The sequence below is a fragment of the Lepidochelys kempii genome, chromosome 7 (genome assembly GCF_965140285.1).
Source record: "Lepidochelys kempii isolate rLepKem1 chromosome 7, rLepKem1.hap1, whole genome shotgun sequence".
Classification (NCBI taxonomy): domain Eukaryota; kingdom Metazoa; phylum Chordata; order Testudines; family Cheloniidae; genus Lepidochelys; species Lepidochelys kempii.
In genome coordinates this window covers 83,140,124-83,157,031 of record NC_136386.1, presented here as the reverse complement: position 1 = coordinate 83,157,031, position 16,908 = coordinate 83,140,124, and the positions used below count along the sequence as shown (strand labels likewise).

At 46.7% G+C, this 16,908-nt stretch overlaps 1 protein-coding gene across 11 annotated transcripts in view; it reads left to right on the top strand.

Moving 5' to 3' along the window:
- The window catches only part of CDH23 (cadherin related 23), a 522,984-nt gene that overhangs the window by 471,168 nt on the left and 34,908 nt on the right, over window positions 1–16,908 (top strand). For 9 of the 11 annotated variants that reach the window (XM_073353546.2, XM_073353545.2, XM_073353547.2 and 6 more), the window contains 5 exons: window positions 7,661–7,882; window positions 7,979–8,098; window positions 11,705–11,885; window positions 13,905–14,038; window positions 15,211–15,420. In XM_073353546.2, coding sequence (XP_073209647.2) covers window positions 7,661–7,882; window positions 7,979–8,098; window positions 11,705–11,885; window positions 13,905–14,038; window positions 15,211–15,420 — 867 coding nt within the window. The other 2 variants (XM_073353555.2, XM_073353557.2) reach the window with 2 other exon arrangements.

Here is a 16,908-nt window from a genome sequence, read left to right as displayed (position 1 = left end):
CATAAGATGTGGTCCATCAACTGCTGGAAGGTGGAAGGAGCCCCATGGAGCCAGAAGGGCATCCTGATAAATTAGTATAGTCTCACTGGGTTGGCAAAGGCTCTCTTCTCCTTGGAAGCTGGAGCCAGCGGAATGTGCCAGTACCCTTTTGTGAGGGTCTAGCAAGATTTGCTGAGCTAGTCAAGCAATTCATTGACTTGGGGCATTGGGTATGTATCGAACTTTGATATGGCATTCACCCTCCTAAAGTCTCTACAGAACCTGAGGGACCAGAACACTGGAGCTACGCCACTCAGTCTGGGACTCCGTAATCACCCCCCAGTTCTATCATTGCTCAGACCTCTTTCTCCACCATCTCTCACATTCACCACGTCAGGGGCCAAGTGTTCTCTTGGACGATCTCCCCCGGGGTTCTCAGGATCATGTGCTGCACAAGGGTGGTTTGTCCTGGCCAAGCCATAAAGGTCTTGGGGAATGCTTTGAATAGACTCCTGACTTGCTTCCTTTGTTTGGGAATCAGGGTGTCACCAATTTGAGGTTCCTCAGAGTCTGTCAGGACTGGGGCCTGTGGGCCCAACTCTGGCTCAGGGCTATACTGAGCAATCAGTGACCCCTCTCGATCCCATCAGGGCTTCAAATGATACATCTTTAGTTTCTTTCTCTTGTCTGGCTGCCAGATTTTGTAGTTAACAGGCCCCACTTGGGCGATAACATTGTAGGGCCCCTGTTCTGAGGCAAGCAGTTTTGATGCTTCAGAGGGAAGCAACAGGAGAATCCTATCTCTGGGTTCAAAGGCCCTTTCCCCAGGCTTCCTGGTTATAAGCCTGCTCCTGTGACTTTTGTGCATTGTGGAGATTCTCGCATGGTAAGGTTCACACCTTCTCAAGTTGATCCCACAGTCAGAGGACATACTGCAGGAGACCTTGCGACAGGGAAGGTGCCTTCTCCCACTTCTCACAAACCAGGTTCAGGATTCCCCATGGCTGCCTCCCATAAAGCAGCTCAAATGAAGAGCGCTTGGTTAACAATTGGGGAACTCCCTGGACTGCGAGTAGCAAAGGGGGGATGAACTGGTCCCAGTAGTGGAGCTCCCTTGGGGAGAATCTCCAAAGCATGCCCTTGAGGGTTTGATTGAGTGTTTGACTAAGCCATCCATCTGAAAGTGATAAACAGATATCCAAATCATCTCAATGCCCAACAGGTTGCAGACTTATTTAAGCAGCTTTCATGTGAAGTTCATCCCCTGGTCTGTCAAGATTTCTCAAGGAAGGCCCACTCAAGCAAAGACCTTGAGTATCTTCACAGCAATGGTCCGGGCTGTGGTGTTAGAGTGGGATTGCTTCAGGGAAGCAGGTAGCATACTCCAGGATCATCAGAATGAACCTAAAACCGACCATGGTTCTCTCGCGGATTCCCACCACCTCCATGGCAAGCCTCTCAAAGGGAACTCCCACTATGGGTAGTGGGAGAAGCAGAGCCTTCAGTGCTCCCTGTGGAGTGACAAGCTGGCACTCTGGGCAGGAGCTGCAAAAGTCTTTGACTTCCCAATGGATTCCTGGCCAAAAAAAACAGGCCAAAATTTAGACCGACATCCTTTTGTGGCCCAAATGCCCAGCAGTGGGGATGTCATGGGTGAGCTTCAAGACAGTTTGCCTGTGGCATCAGGATAGTACCAGCTGGGTCTGGGCCTCTTGCATCTGCGGGTCATGGTCCACTCGGTATAGGCAGGTCCCTTTTAGCTCAGCCTAGGGGTACTGCATTTCTCATTGGGGCTCCATGACCCTCCCATTTACGCTGGCCAGTTGCTCATACTCCCAACTGAGCTTAGGGTCTTCTCACTGATTTCAGCCAAAGTCAGCTCCCGGGTTTGGTGGATCCTCCCCATGCTGGTGAACAGGGCCTGTCTTCTTGTCAGGGATGTCAAGTTTACCATCCCAGGCTCCCTCGATGTCAGTGTCTGGATTACTGGATGTCTCCCATGTTTCCTTGAGGAGGTCCCCCTTGAATGTGGGCTCCAGTGTGCCTGGTTTGAGGTTCACAGTGCACAGAACCTTCATAAATCCCGTCCAGCTCCAGACGAGGATCACCAGGTAGGCCAGTCTTGAGGCCAGGCCTACTGTCATGGTTCTGGTCTCACCGTTCACTGTCATGATGGCCCAGGCACTGGGGTACAGCTTCACATCCTGATGGATATATTGTAAGCAGATGACTTCCCATTGCAGATTTGGGGTGGTGAGGAGGTCTCGTTGGATGAGACTTGGCACCCCAAGTCCACGAGCATGGGGACCCATACCCCTTCAATTTCCACAAGGATCATCAGTTTGCTGGAGGGCTGTTTCCAAGCACAAGCCTCACTGGTCCAGACTTGCCCGAAGTCACAGTCCATCACGGGGCACCCTCGGCAGAGATGGTCGAGGCAGCTGCAGGTGAAACATGGGCTGATTTCTGACCGCTTGGGTCAGTCTCTGGAACTAGTCGAGAAGGTGGGGCTTCCAGGTATCCAGGTTTCCCTTACTAGGTCAGTGGACCCTGTGGCCCTCCTTGACACTCCAGGTGACCGCCGCCAATACCTGGTATCCTGTCTGTTGGTATGACTCTCACTCAGTCTTAGCCAACAGCTTTGGAGGTTCCTTGATTTGGGGCTTGTTCCTCTTTTGGCTGCAAAGTCTGTGGGTTGGGCTCTCAGAGTAAGGGCAGACTGGGCTTTCGGTGGCCACATAGTTTTCCATTAAGATGACTGCTTTGCTCAGGGTCTCTAGCTGGAGGCAGAGGACCAATGCCCTTCCTTGTGGCAGTAGGATGTGATTGATTGCTCCAGGACCACCCGTTTGGTGACCTTGACCCTGGTGTGCTGCTCGGGCTAGACCCACCACCAACAGGTGTCCTTCAGCTGCTGCGTGACCATCTGCAGTCTGGCCCCCAGGGAGTATATCTCTCTGCAGAACTGTTGCCAGAATGTATCAGATGTAATGTCAAGGGTGGCGAGGATTGTGCTTTTCAGTTGCTTGTCAAATACGGTGCTAGGAGGCTGGCTCACTGTTCAGGGAGCCACTGAGGCAACCCACTCAAATGTGACCAGAAAGGCATCCGGGTCATCATCAGGCCCCATTTTGGTCAGGCACACAAGAACGGGGAGGGCTGTCTGGATTGCCCGTCCCACGGGGCCTGGTCTCACAGCTAGGAGCATGGCAGCCATCTGTTGCAGGCATTGCTGCTGTTGATCTCGGTGCTGGGCCCCCAATTCCCAAATCAGCTGTTGCTGTTGGTTGCCCAGCTGTTGGAGGAGCTGCTGTTGCTGCTGGAGTTGGACTGCCTGTTGCTGTTGCTAGCTCTTGGAGAGCCACTTTATCAACTTCTCCATTTCCATCAGACTGGGAGGGGAACTGAGGCCTACACAAATAAGCAGTCAATAACCCAGGCCTCCCAAACAGCAGTCAATGGGTCAGGCCTTAGGGTCTAGGGGTTAGTGCTCATTCAGCCCCAAGGAGAGCTGGACAGTGAAAGTCAATGGAGGCTCTGGCAGGAGACATTGGGCAAAGACTCTATGAGTGCGGCATTGCAATACTGATGTTGTCTCATCACACTGTAATGCATCATATGGCACTATTCCAAAAATAGGCCCATAGTGCCGATTGTGGGTGATGTTACAATGCAGGTGTCACCCTGCTCAGTTTAGGAGATATGACTGGGCTGTGTGACACAGTGAACTGGTGAGTGGTAAAGGAGAGACCATCCCCCATGCCAGGCAAGCTTCTAAATGCATTTGGAATGAAACTGTGCCAAGATGCTGGTGGGGGAGGGGGGCGGAATATAATGAATCCTGTCCCTTGTTTTTTGCCTGGAGAGAAATCTTGTACCCTACTGAGAACAGGCCTAACTCATGCATGGTTTGAGATGGCGAGCAGGAATGGGAAAATATACACAACAGCAAATGAATCCTGACTAATCAACCTCCCCTTCCTCCTCCTCCAACCTTCACTACTTTTAACAGTAGTGTCAAGAACACATGTCCTATTACGTGTAGTATTTGCATTTAAAAATCTCTGTTGTCCAACCACTTACAGAATCCCCCCTTCAGTGTAGATAACTTGAGTTTTGTCGATGTTGTGAGGGTCAGAGAGGGTCAGTTTCTTTTCTTCCCCTTCCCACTCCAAGAGTTCTCTAAGGTTTCTCTTTAGCTGTCTGAAAACAGTAGCTGCACAGTCACTGTGTGCTGGTGCGCAGCACTTTATAATCTAATTCTCCCCTCAAAGAACTACTTCTATATCACATCCCCCAGTGGTAGCAAAGTACTCATAACAGGAAGCACCATCCTCCCAGCTCTGCCTGGGATCCTGATCTGCTGGGTTGGTTGGTATGTTTGGAATGTTTGTTTGTTTTTTCTTTAGACTGTTCATGAGGTACCCTTGTGAAGAGCCTTACACAGGCAGAGCAAATCTCTGCTTCAAAGGACAGAACATCCTAAATCCTTCTCTTTTATTAGAATTTTTGTATTCCACATGTTGACTTATCCATCAGATAAAAGCTATATTATTACAGGCCATGGCTTCAGTTCCTACAAGGTGGAGATTGGGGAAACTGCCTTCTTTGCACATCATTGCATACGCAAGTCACATTTTCACTTTTTTTTTAACCTAATGTCCTCTTTCTGTTTAAGTATTTGGAGTAAGATAAAATGATCTCTCTAAGGGGCCCTGCTGTTTTTCCCCTCACCCCTCACCATTCCATTTTTGTAGAGTAAAAAGGGCCTGCACCTTGTTCCCAGTCTGAGCAAAAGTTTTGCACTCGCTGCTTTTGCTTCACGGCGTGTCAAGAAAACATTTGATTTTGATCCTCTTAAATTTGCAATTTCCTCATCTATTGTCTGAGTTTCATTTTGAATTACAGGTTCAAACAAGCTCAAAATCTCAAAGTAAAATATAGCCAAAATTGATGAGTTCCACTTGTTTTATATCAAAATTATGACTAAAGTAATCAGCTGGAGTTACCTAGAAACTGGGCCCAAGGATCAAACAAGGTTAGCGAAGCTAATTGGCCAAGCAAAGTGGAGCCTAACACTTAATTCCTTGGCATTTCTCCCTTAGTCTGTCTGCCTGTAATGCAATAACTTTAGAAGACCAGGGATGACTTAACTCTAAAATTCCAGGGAATGCAGTCTAGGCATCAGTGGGAAGAATCCCTTTGATTTTGGTGGCAAGTCAGAAAACTGGAAGAGCAGAAAAGCCTGCTTTCCACACACTGTTATTTGGGGCTCCAGGCAGAGGAACACTATGGCATCAGAGCTACTTGTCTCTCACTCCTTCCAGTTACTTTGCATACTTCAACCCCATTTGGTTGAAATGAGTCAGCAAATGACAGTTCAGGTCAGGGCCGAGGTGCTTTGAGAAAGTTGGGGATATGTAGCGGGTCAGGACTGGAATAGTAGGGGCTGCTTCTGATCAGAAGCAATATTGGCTGGAGATTTGCACTGTGGCTCCCTCCACACAATGGGTTCCTCAGGCAAGATCATTTACCTATGCCTGGTCAAAACGGGTTAGATTCATCTAAACAGTGCCTACCTGGCTACAGCACCGAATGGGCACTGTCAAGAGGAGAGGTGACCAAGGCAGGCAGTAGGGTTGGGGCTTATGGTTAGTGTTTGTGCAGCATTAGGGTCACTGGAGGAAGAGAGTAATGACTCGCTGAGGCCTTGTCTACACTAAAGGGAAAAGTTGATCTAAGCTACGCAATCTGAGTTACGTGAATAACGTAACTCAAATCGATATAGCTTAGATCTACTTACCGCGGGGTCCACACTACGCGACGTGAATGGGAGATGGTCTCCCATCGACTCCCCTTACTCTTCTCGATCAGGTGGAGTACAGGAGTCGACGAAAGAGCGATTGGCGGTCCATTTAGCGGGTCTTCACGAGACCCACTAAATCAATCACCGATGCATCCATCGCCACAGCATCGATCCTCTGGTAAGTGTAGACAAGCCCTTAGTCACAGAGCTCCTCTGCCTGCAGCACCAGACAGGCACTGTCAAGGGGAAGTTGTTTATGAACCTGCTGAAAGAACAAAGAGAAGAGGAGGAGTGGTTGAGATATCTTAACAATAAAATGTAGGTTTAGTGGCAGTGTCCTGTAAAACTGCAACAGGTTATTGGGTAGAGACTGTGTTCCTGCCCCTCCCGCTGCCAGCTCGGTGTGCATAACCAACAAAGTGTAAAAAGAAAAGGAGTACGTGTGTGACCCAGTAGAGAAACTCTCCAACTCACTTGCCCCAAATTTTGAGTCTGTAATGGAAAGAGGAAACCACCTGACTATTGTGTGGTTTGAGGTTTTGTTGCAAAATTTTTGCAGAGCTCTTGTGAAAACTATTCCCTAAGGGACAAGAGGCTTCTGATTAGAGAGAGATTTAGTACAAAGTCAAGTGTTTTTTGCAACTAAAATCTGGTCAGAGGGACCCACAACTATCCCATTTTAATTTACCCTAACTCCTTCCTGTGTCACATGCACAGCTGGGGTGCTAATGTCACTGCGCCCACCCTCTCATCGACCTGTGCCAGAGTGAGATTGGCATGTTCCGCTTTCATGCCTTTCTTACAGAGTGAGATTTCCTGTGGCAGGTGACAAGACAGAGTAAAAATGTCTCTCCAGCCTTCTCCTCTCGCTCAGAGAACTGGGACCGGCGAAGACAGGAGCATTCCATTGAGACGTAGGAGAAAAGTCAGCCCCCCTGCCAAGTGTCCCACCTAAGAAATGTTTTTGTCCATCACCAGCCAATGGAATAAGAGAAACTCATCTCTGCATGACTTACGGTGCATTTGTCATTTGTCGAATGTTTCTCCTGTTAAAAGAGGAAAGGGCATAATTAAGAAGACTGATGGATTTACAGTTCTTATCCTGACAGTCCTTGTGCACTTCAGTTATCATCTACCATTGAGATGTGACTGGAAGAACTTGCAGTGATTCACTGACCACAAAGACTATGCAATAAAAATTTCCAGACACTTGGTCACTGTTATTAGAAGTTGGAAGGGTTCTAAAAACACTCTGTTTAAACAGTGGACGACTATGGCTTAGTGGTTAGAACATGTGACTGGAAATCCATCATCCTATTTCTAGCTCTTCCCCTGATTTGCTCTGGCAGTGCCAACATTAGACTTTTTTTTTCTATCTATTGTTGCTGCCATCCCTGGTAACAACAATAGAAGCTCTGGTGCAGAGTCAGGGCCTCCTTTTTAACCACAGTGTCCTGTAGGCCTGTTCTGAGCAGGGTTAGGCAGGAGCCAGTTTCCAGTACAACTCCCAGTGTTGCTACCAGCAATAGTAAAACAGTGGAAGAAACCAAACTAGGCAAGGTCTGTGCGACAACAGGCATGTCACTTAGCCTCTTTGGCCTCAGTTTACCGATTTGTTAAATGCTTATCTATTGTGAGACTTACTTAGCTACTGTTTCTAAGGTGCTTTGAGATCCTCAGATGAAAAGTGCAACAGATATGAAAAGCATAGTTTTTTGTTGGCAATAATTCACATGTACCATTATTATCTCTAGAAGAAGTCTCCATCCTGTGATCATTGCACCACCAACCCCTAGCCAGATCATTGAGCTGCAGCCAGAACTTGTACATTTCTTTTAGCACATGACGCTAACTGTGTTAGTTCTTTGCCTGCAGGCCACTACCACAGTGTGCGTCACTATCCTGGATGAGAATGATAACGCTCCAGTGTTCCAGCAACAGCAGTATGAAGTCACGCTGGATGAGGGCCCCGCCACCCTCAACGCCACCCTCATTACCATCAAGGCACTGGATCGGGATGAAGGGCCCAATGGCACAGTTGCATACGCCATCACAGAGGGGAATATCGTGGGCACCTTTCACATAAACAGCACCACAGTTAGTAACAACTTCATGCCGTTACCTTATTTCTCCCATTTGTTTGGTTAGTTTCACTCACACTAGACAACCCACCACTCTTGTGCGTCTTTTCAGGGGCAGATCTGCACTGTGAAGGAGCTGGACTATGAGATCAGCCATGGACGCTACACCCTGGTTGTCACTGCCACAGACCAGTGTCCAATCCCATCACGCCGTCTCACAACCACTACAACGGTATGTAGCTGCTATGGGAGCAGTGTTCCACAATTACTCTAGACCATTAGAGAGAGGGATGTTGTGGGAAGCTGGAGGGGTGGGGCTTGCAACATTCTGTGCAGTAGTGCCCCTTTAAGAAGTTTCATATCCCCCTTCTATGGAGTGCAAATAGTTCTACACATCTGGGGTGATTAGGTCATTTTGTCGAGTAGTCCTTGCTCAACAATGTGTGGCAGCTGCACGCTATTATCCTAAATGTTGTTGCAAAATATGGAACAGAACAGGAAGGGGGTGAGTTCATTGCGATGATCCCCCCCCCAAAGGGAGCAGCAGATTCACACTGAATAAATGGGCTGAGACATAAGCCATTTCTGTTCCATCATCAGAGCACCCCACATTTTCTAATATTATCCGCCACCCATATTACTTTGTAGCCCCTGGTTATAGCCGTCAAAATTTCCCCAGACTTTTCAACTAACACCTTCATTCTCCATCACTTCCTGGTCTAAGCTGTTGTGCAGGATTGTTGTGTCCTGTTAAACAGCTGCTGTGTTTCCTTAATGAAAGGAAGAATGTTTTTACATGTCTAATTAACCTGATTATTTGTGTGTTGTTGTGTTTAGAAAAAAAACTATTTCCTTTGATCCTTTTTAAATTGCCCCTTTTCTTTTCTTTGGGTGTCCCCTTATTCTTGTATTTGGGAAGGAGAAATAGCAGAGCCTGGCTGAGCTTTTCTACATCATCTGTTACTTTACATACCTCTATCAAGTCACCTTTTTATTCATCTCCTTTCTAAACCTACCATTCCCATTCCTTCTAATCTCCCCATGGGAAAGTCTGTCCAGGCCTCCAATCATTTGTTGCCTTTGTCTGGATCATTTCCATTTGTGCTATATCCTTATTGACCGGCATTGGACACGGTTGTCAAGGTGAGGGTATAAAGGGGCAACTTATGGTGAGAATGTTTCTTTACTGGAATTGAATAGACCAGTGGTTCTCAAACTTATTTGTTTGTACCCCCCTTCTTTGTGTCTGTAGTCGTTTGTACCCTGCCTCCACAAGTACATATGCTGTCCCCAGGTCTGAAGGCAGAGTAGAGAGCAGCGGCTGCTGGCTGGGCACCCAGCTCTAAAGGCAGCACCACACCAGCAGCAGCACAGAAGTAATGATGGTGATGTGAAAAGTGATATTCGTCAATATTGCTTTTCACAGGAGACTTAGTGCCTCATTGCCACCCTTACTTCTACCAGAGGGCTGACAGCTGGAGCCCCGCCACCTCCAGGTGAAGGATTGTTGGGAGGGGAGAGGAAAGCCCAAGCTCGGGGGTGGGGCTCCGGCTGTCCCCTTGATCCTCGCCTCTTGGATATGCACAGCCCTTCTGCATGATCCCCAGCCACCCGGGGCTGACAGCCAGAGTTCTTTAATTAAAAAAAAATTAAAACACAAAGCTCATGCCTCCCTTAACACATTCCCACTCCTCCCTTGGGATGCCTGCTCCATAGTTTGAGAACCACTGGAATAGTCCATCCAACTTTCTTTTGCAACTTAAAACAAAACTCAAGGAGTCAAATGGCAACATCTCTCCATGTCCAGAATGGTATCACATCTCCTCCGAACTTCAACCATAATTCTTAAACTGGCTTCATTGCTGTTTTTACCATGTGCAATTGAAATATCTGTTTATGTATATTTCAGTATGTACTTAAATTATAAGCTGTTTGGGGCAGAGGCCATCTTTTTGCTTTGCCTTTGTACAGTGCCTAGCACAGTCCTGATCCATGTCTATGGCTCCTAAGTGCTACCACAGTGGAAGTAATAAATCACAATAATAAGTAATAGCAATGGGAAAACCCAGCCATCCAGTCTCAGACTTCCATTTCCCTAATACTATGTTAATGTGCTAGAACATTGTTAGGCTTTCAATCTAACAAGGGCTGAGTATCTACTGTGAACGACTTTGTATAAATATTCGCCTGTAGTTTGTAAATCTCTTGTCTTCAGCTATGTTCCCTCGCCCAGAGGGTTCACTTTCTGTGAATATTCTGGTGAATAATTTACTGGCAAGAAGGTTTGTGCAAACTGTGAATTTTAAGTGTATTCTTTGCCAAATATTTGTAGAAAGTGAATCTCAAATTTGTTACCTTGAACTTTCGCACGAGAAACCTGATTGTAAGAAGAAGGGTGGGCTTGTGGTGAAGGCACTGGACTGAGACTAGGGAAATCTGGGCTCCACTGCCAGCCCTGCCTACAAGCTCCCTGTGTGAGCATAGACAAGTCACTTAATCTCTCTGTGCGTTGGTCATCTGTTTAAAAAAAAAAAAAAAAATCCAACAGGGATAATAATATTTCCTTTCTGTAATCCTTTGCAAGTCTTGTCTGTAAGTTCTTCATGGCAGAAACTCCCTCTTGCTATACCACGTAGCACAATGGGGGCTGATCTTGGCTGAGGCCCATAGACTCTGCTGTAATATTAGTAAATAAGAATAATAAAAATAATTCATCTAGTCAGGAAAAAGAAACGCACAGCACCAAGAGATTCATGTAGTGAGATACGCTTCAGCAAAGTATCCATGCCTTTCGGTTTGTTTTGGATAAGCACCCAAACTCCAGAGGTTTTAAGGTTTGCACACTGCTAGAAACAACTCTTGAGTGTATGATGCATAAAGGAGAAGTAAAGCAACGGGCTACTAAAAAGACATCTGTATGCAAACTCATATGGGGACCTGGTCTTCCACATCAAGCTGATGATTGTTGTGGTCAGAGGAGTTTTTGAGATTGTTACTGTCTGTCTGTAAGGCCTAGGATTCCTCATTACCCATCCATTTCTCAGCATAACTCAGGTAGTCAGTTTGTCCATCTTTATATCTGTATATGCTGCAGAAAACATGTAAATCATCTGATTTTTGCTTTAATTTGCTTCAACATTTACAGTGGAGTAGTGGTGTCTATTTTTAAAGTACCAGAATAACATGTCAGTGATCAGAAGGAGGCTGGTGCTGTTTTTCTCTCAGCCTGTCAAGCTGCAGAGCCAATCAGACAGCAGGGCAGTGATTTACTTGGACTTTGCTAAACAGCAAAAGCTTCAGGGACATCACAAATCTGTGGGATCCGCAGATTCTTTGCCTACGCATACAAACTTTGTTTTCTTCGTACTATATTTAGTTTGGCTAAGAACACAGCCATAATATGACCAGCATGCTCAGGGTCAAACCACCATGTTAATTTTAAACTTAGTGACTCTGCTGAATTTTGGATGGTTCAGTAAACCAGAAAGAGAGGAAGATAATTTGCTGTCTCCTTGGTCAGTATGTTCTGAAAACAGCAAATCCAGAAGTGTTTTGCTTATGCTTCAGACTGAATATGACCTAGACAACCTGGAATGTTTTAAACAAACATACAGAGACCTTTAATAAAGTGAGAAGACAAAGGAGGTGCCACCATTTTAGTCCAAGAAAACAATCTGGGGAAGAATGTTCCCTGACTCCTCTGTCACGGTGCCTACTTCACACCCTCTGCCCAGGATATTAGATACCACAGGCTGGGACTGAGGAAAAACGGTGGGCTCTGCTTCCACTGTTCTCCCTGGTTTCTCCTTCACTGTATACATTCTTGTCTTAACTGCAGGTGTTGGTGAACCTGAATGATATCAATGACAACCAGCCAACTTTTCCAAGAGCCTACGAGGGACCCTTTGACATCACAGAAGGTCAGCCTGGCCCAAGGGTGTGGACTTTCCTGGCCCATGATGGGGACTCAGGGCCCAGTGGACAAGTGGAGTACAGCATCATAGGAGGGGACCCTCTTGGTGAGTTGGGATGGAGGGGAGAAGCAGAAGCTAATATCCGGGATTCCTTTGGATTTCTCCCACACCCATCGAACACACATGCCTTTGCACTACCTCTTGCCCACATATGCACAAACAGGTAAGTACAGGTTGAGGAAGAAGGATGCTCTTGCGGGTAAGGGGCAGGACGGGTACTCAGAAACTGTCTGGATTTTATTCGTGGCTCTGCCTCAGACTTCCTTAGGCAGGTCACTTCAAGTGTCCTTGCCTCAGTATATAAATGAATAACATTTCCCTACTTCCCAGGGGTGTTATGAGGGGGACGTCATTATTATGTGTGAAGTGCTCAGCTACTGATAAGTGCTGTAGACATGCCTGTAAGTAAATTAAATGCATATACACACTTCTTGTTGCACACGCCCATTTGTGTATATCCCTGGGTCCACTCACACAGCTCCCTGTGTATACACAGCTGTTTGCTGACAAATACCTCTCTGCACATACACTCTCTCTTGTCCACTGAACCTGCACCTATATGTTTGGATACAGGCCCAACTCCATGTATAAGACCAGTAGAAAGTCCAGCTGCACAATCTGATCATTGAATAAAGGGGGTCAGGCTAAAAGTCCAGATCACAGCTTTGAGTGGACAGATGCAGGCAAAGGGAGGGTGTAAAGGAGAATGACTTTTCCTAGAGATCCAGACCAGACCAAGTGCAATAGGTGAAAGCATCCATGATTTCTTCCCCTTTCTCATTCAGATGACCCCGTTACCCTGCAAAGAGAGAGCCCCACACTAGCACTTTCATTCAAAATATACTTTTTTTTTTCAAACACAGACCTTTCAGAGAGCAGGGGAGAGAGTGGAAAAGGCTGCAATGGTTTAGGAAAGCTCAGGAAGCATTTCAAAAACTGTCTTCTCAACTTGTTTCTCTGAGAAATTGGAGTTTCTACATCAGGAAATCCTGTTACGAGAAGCATCCGCTCTGCAAGGAACCATTTCAACCTGTTATTGCTTATTCATAGGGGACTTGGGCTTGGGTTTAATCCAGGGAACAAAAAGAGGGAAAATGAGAGTCTGTTGGCCCTGGCTCCAACCAGGCCTGCTGCAAGCTGCCTTTGTGCAGGCTTCCCACAGATATACACAGTTCTGCCGATACACCTCAAACCAGAACTGCAGGACCCCTGGTATCCCAGTCCTGGGCCGTTGCTCAGCACAGACTCCTAATCAAGCCAGACTGTGTGTGCAGCAATATGTACTAACAAACATCAGGGAATAGATTTACACCACCATTTTCATGGTTACTTAAGTCAGGTTTCTGGAAGACAGGACAGCCCGAGTGCCAGCTGGCCCACATTTCAGAGTCCCCTAAATAGCCTGGGCACAGTACACTTGCCCTGAGAGGTGATTGTGCCACTTGCTAATCTCTTGGGAAATGTCCTATAGATCAGAACACAATAACTAAGTCATTGTCACAGAAATGGCTTTGATTCATGAAAGGCTCAGGAGACTGGTATTGACACCTCTTGCTCACCCCAGTATCTACACAAGTCCTGGATGGGGGTACCTAGCACATCAGAGTGCCCAGCCACTCCCACAATCAGGTTCACTGTCTGGGGAGAGTCATAGCAGTAGCCACTGCCCAAAGTGACCATTTGGGGAAAGAGTATGGTGTCTGCTGGCTGCCTGCAGAGATCAGTGTGGATTGGAGGTTGCTGGGAAGTGACCCTCTCCCCTTTATTGACGCTTTAGTTGGCTGAAATAAAATAGGACAAGGGAGGCAATATTTTCTTTAATTTCACAGACCCAACCCAACTGTGTGTGGTTGAAATCCTTTCATGGCCAGAGCCTAAACTGACTGGTGATAATCAAGGGAGCTACATGCCCCAGAGCCCTACCCACTCCCACTAGAGAAGCCAATGCAAGGCCTTGCCTTTTTGTCTTGATGTGGGTGCCTCATTCCTCACTGCTTGGTGCTAGCAAACCTCCTTTGGAAAATATCCTGAACGCCCTTTTTCTCCCCCCTCTCTCTCTTATAGGAGAATTTGTGATCTCTCCGGTGGAGGGGGAGCTGCGAGTTCGGAAGGACGCTGAGCTAGATCGAGAGAACATTGTATTCTATAATCTCACCATTGCTGCCAAGGATAGAGGGACACCTCCTCTCAGCTCCACAGTGAGTCTCGTTGGCAGGTCATGAGGCTGGAATAGTTGGGCATCCCTGACATATCTCACTCCCAGCATGCTTTGTACACCAAGTAGGAAAAGTGAGGGGCCAGAGAACAAAAAGGAATCCCTGATCCTCTCTCCTCTCCCTCCTTTCCCCCTTCCCACCTTTTCCATTCTTTTCCTGTTATGTAAGAACCACCACCCCTTTCTTTTCCTCCACTAGGCCTCAAATTGGAGCTTGAAGAGGTTCTTCCTCCTTGAACCTACGTCACCTAATAAAGTGCTGACATGTACTGAAGTCAGGCACAGGAAGCCCACTAGTCAGTGAACTAGAGGTTGTTGAGGCTTGTGTTTCGGGGCATGCCAGTAGCTTCATAATTATGGCATCAGCCTTGTCATTGCATTGCAGGAGACCGCTCCTCCCACATCACAAGAGACATGTCCTGTCCCAAGCAGGACTCAGGAGGCCACATTTGTAGAGCTGGGTTCACCACTTGATTACTCTCTTCCTATTTAGGTTTAGCCTTTGGTCCTCTGCTGTTTCTGTTATATGTCATTAGGCCAAATCCCAGGGTCCTCAGCTACAGTCCAGGAGTCTGCGAAGGAGATGAAGGAAGCTATCAGGAGAGAACCTTAGACAGAGTCTGAGATGGAAGAGTTTTGAAGGAGATTAGAGCAGAGATGTTGGTGGGGCAGAGTTATGGATGCTTTCAAATGGAGGAGAAGCAGATTTGTCATTATTTATTGAATGCCCTCCATGTACTAGGCAAAAATAGATAAATATGGAGGCAAGGTCGCTGATCCGAAGAGCTTGCAATCCAACTAGCAAAAGGGTTAAGGGGATATGCTACCGCTATGACTAAGTGATAAGGTTAGCACATTCCTTGTAAATTCTGTGATTTTTATTTAGAGATTGATTTCTGTTTTATTTATTTGTGTATTCCATTTTCTCTCACTGTCCTTGTGTGTTAAGGAGTGACCTGAAGCAGGTGAGGGAGGAGATCATGGCAGGTCATGTAGCAAATTTCTGGCATATGAGACTACTTGGAAGGAAGCACAAAGCTTGAATGTGATATGGAAGAAGAATGAGAGTCCATTCAGGAATTCAAAGAGTGAGGAGACTCTGAAATGCAGATGGTGTTTGCCTTGCTACCCAGAATCCTCTTCTCCATATTTCAGGTCATGGTGGGAGTGTGTGTTTTGGACATTAACGATAATGATCCTGTGCTTGTCAACCTGCCGATGAATCTCACACTCAGCGAGAACACCCCCATCTCCAGTTTTGTGACCCGCATTCTTGCCCACGATGCCGACAGTGGGCGGAACGCTCTCCTGACCTTTAACATAACAGCCGGCAATGCAGAAAACACCTTTTACATCAATGGCACTGTAAGTCTCCTGGTCTTATTCAATCTACACATAGCAACACACATGACTGTGTATAGGCCTTCCCACACTACGTGTATGGGTACAAACATGAACTATGCAAAGGGCTTTATTCACTACATACAGTGACAGGTGTTCCCACATGCTGTGACATATGCCCTACGGGCAGCAGTACAAACATAACTGCATACAGAATACAGATGCAGATACTGCCACGCATTGGCTAAAGAAACATGTACCAACCCAAATCATGCAGACCTACATGTTAACTGCATGACACACCAGCAGTTCATTCAGAGCTTGATTCTGCATAGCACAGGGTTTGAGTGTTGCCTGTATGAGTGCAAGGCAAAAAGTGATTAGCAAGACAGGGTGTGTGAGAGACCCAGGTTCTATGTTCCTGAGAGTGACACTACCCATACACCAAGGAAGGTACTCCTTCCCAGTAGCAGCTGAGAGGCCTAGGAGGGGAGAGAATAGCTAAAGAACTCATCTGCATGCCAATGATGGCACTTCCTCTAGTTTCTCCCCAGAAATGCTCACACCTGTTTCTTTTTTACCTTGACCTCTTCTAAGTAAGGGAGGTAGTGAGCAAGGGCTTGAGACTGACTTCCACTCTGTGCAGGGGACTGTGCACATTATCTGCACCAATTTGCACTGGAGCACAACAAACTTGTGCTTCCTGCTTTGCACTGCACAAGAAGTGGCATGTTTTAAACATTAACAAGCTACAGATTACACGCATAGTGTGCACTGCATGCCAGTCATCACATGCTGTGGCTGGAGAGAGACACAACTCTCTGACACAGGCCTCCGTCTCTTAATTATTTATAACAAGAATATTTAAGGGGCACACCACATAATAATGCCATCCCAAATAGGAAACAAACTATTTCTCTAGACCAGTGATTCTCAACCTTTCCAGATTACTGTACCCCTCTCGGGAGTCTGATTTGCCTTGCATACCCCAATTTTCACCTCACCTAAAAACTCAGACTTCAGCTTCAGCCCTATGCAGCGAGGCTCGGGCTTTGGATTTCTGCCCTGGGCCCCAGCGAGTCCAAAGCTGGCTCTGGTGACCCCATTAAAATGAAATCACGGTTTGAGAACCACTGATATAGTATATAGAACAGTATAAACAGGCCATGTCTACACTAGCACTTATGTCGGCAAAACTTTTGTCACTCCGGTGTGAAAAAACACCCCCCTGAGTGGCATAAGCACTCATGTGTGCCGTGCCGTGTCAGCGGGAGACACTCTCCAGCTGACATAGCAACCGCCGTTCACTGAGCTGCTTTTATTATATTGATGGGAGCGGTCTCTCCCGTATCAGTATAGCTGTGCCGCTGAAAGCTTGTAAGTGTAGACGTGGCCTTCGTTTGTACTGACTTAGCTAGTGCTTTTTATGTGCCTATTGTAAAACTAGGCAAATATCTGGATGAGTGGATGTACCCCCTGGAAGACTTCTGTGTACCCTCAGAGGTACATGTC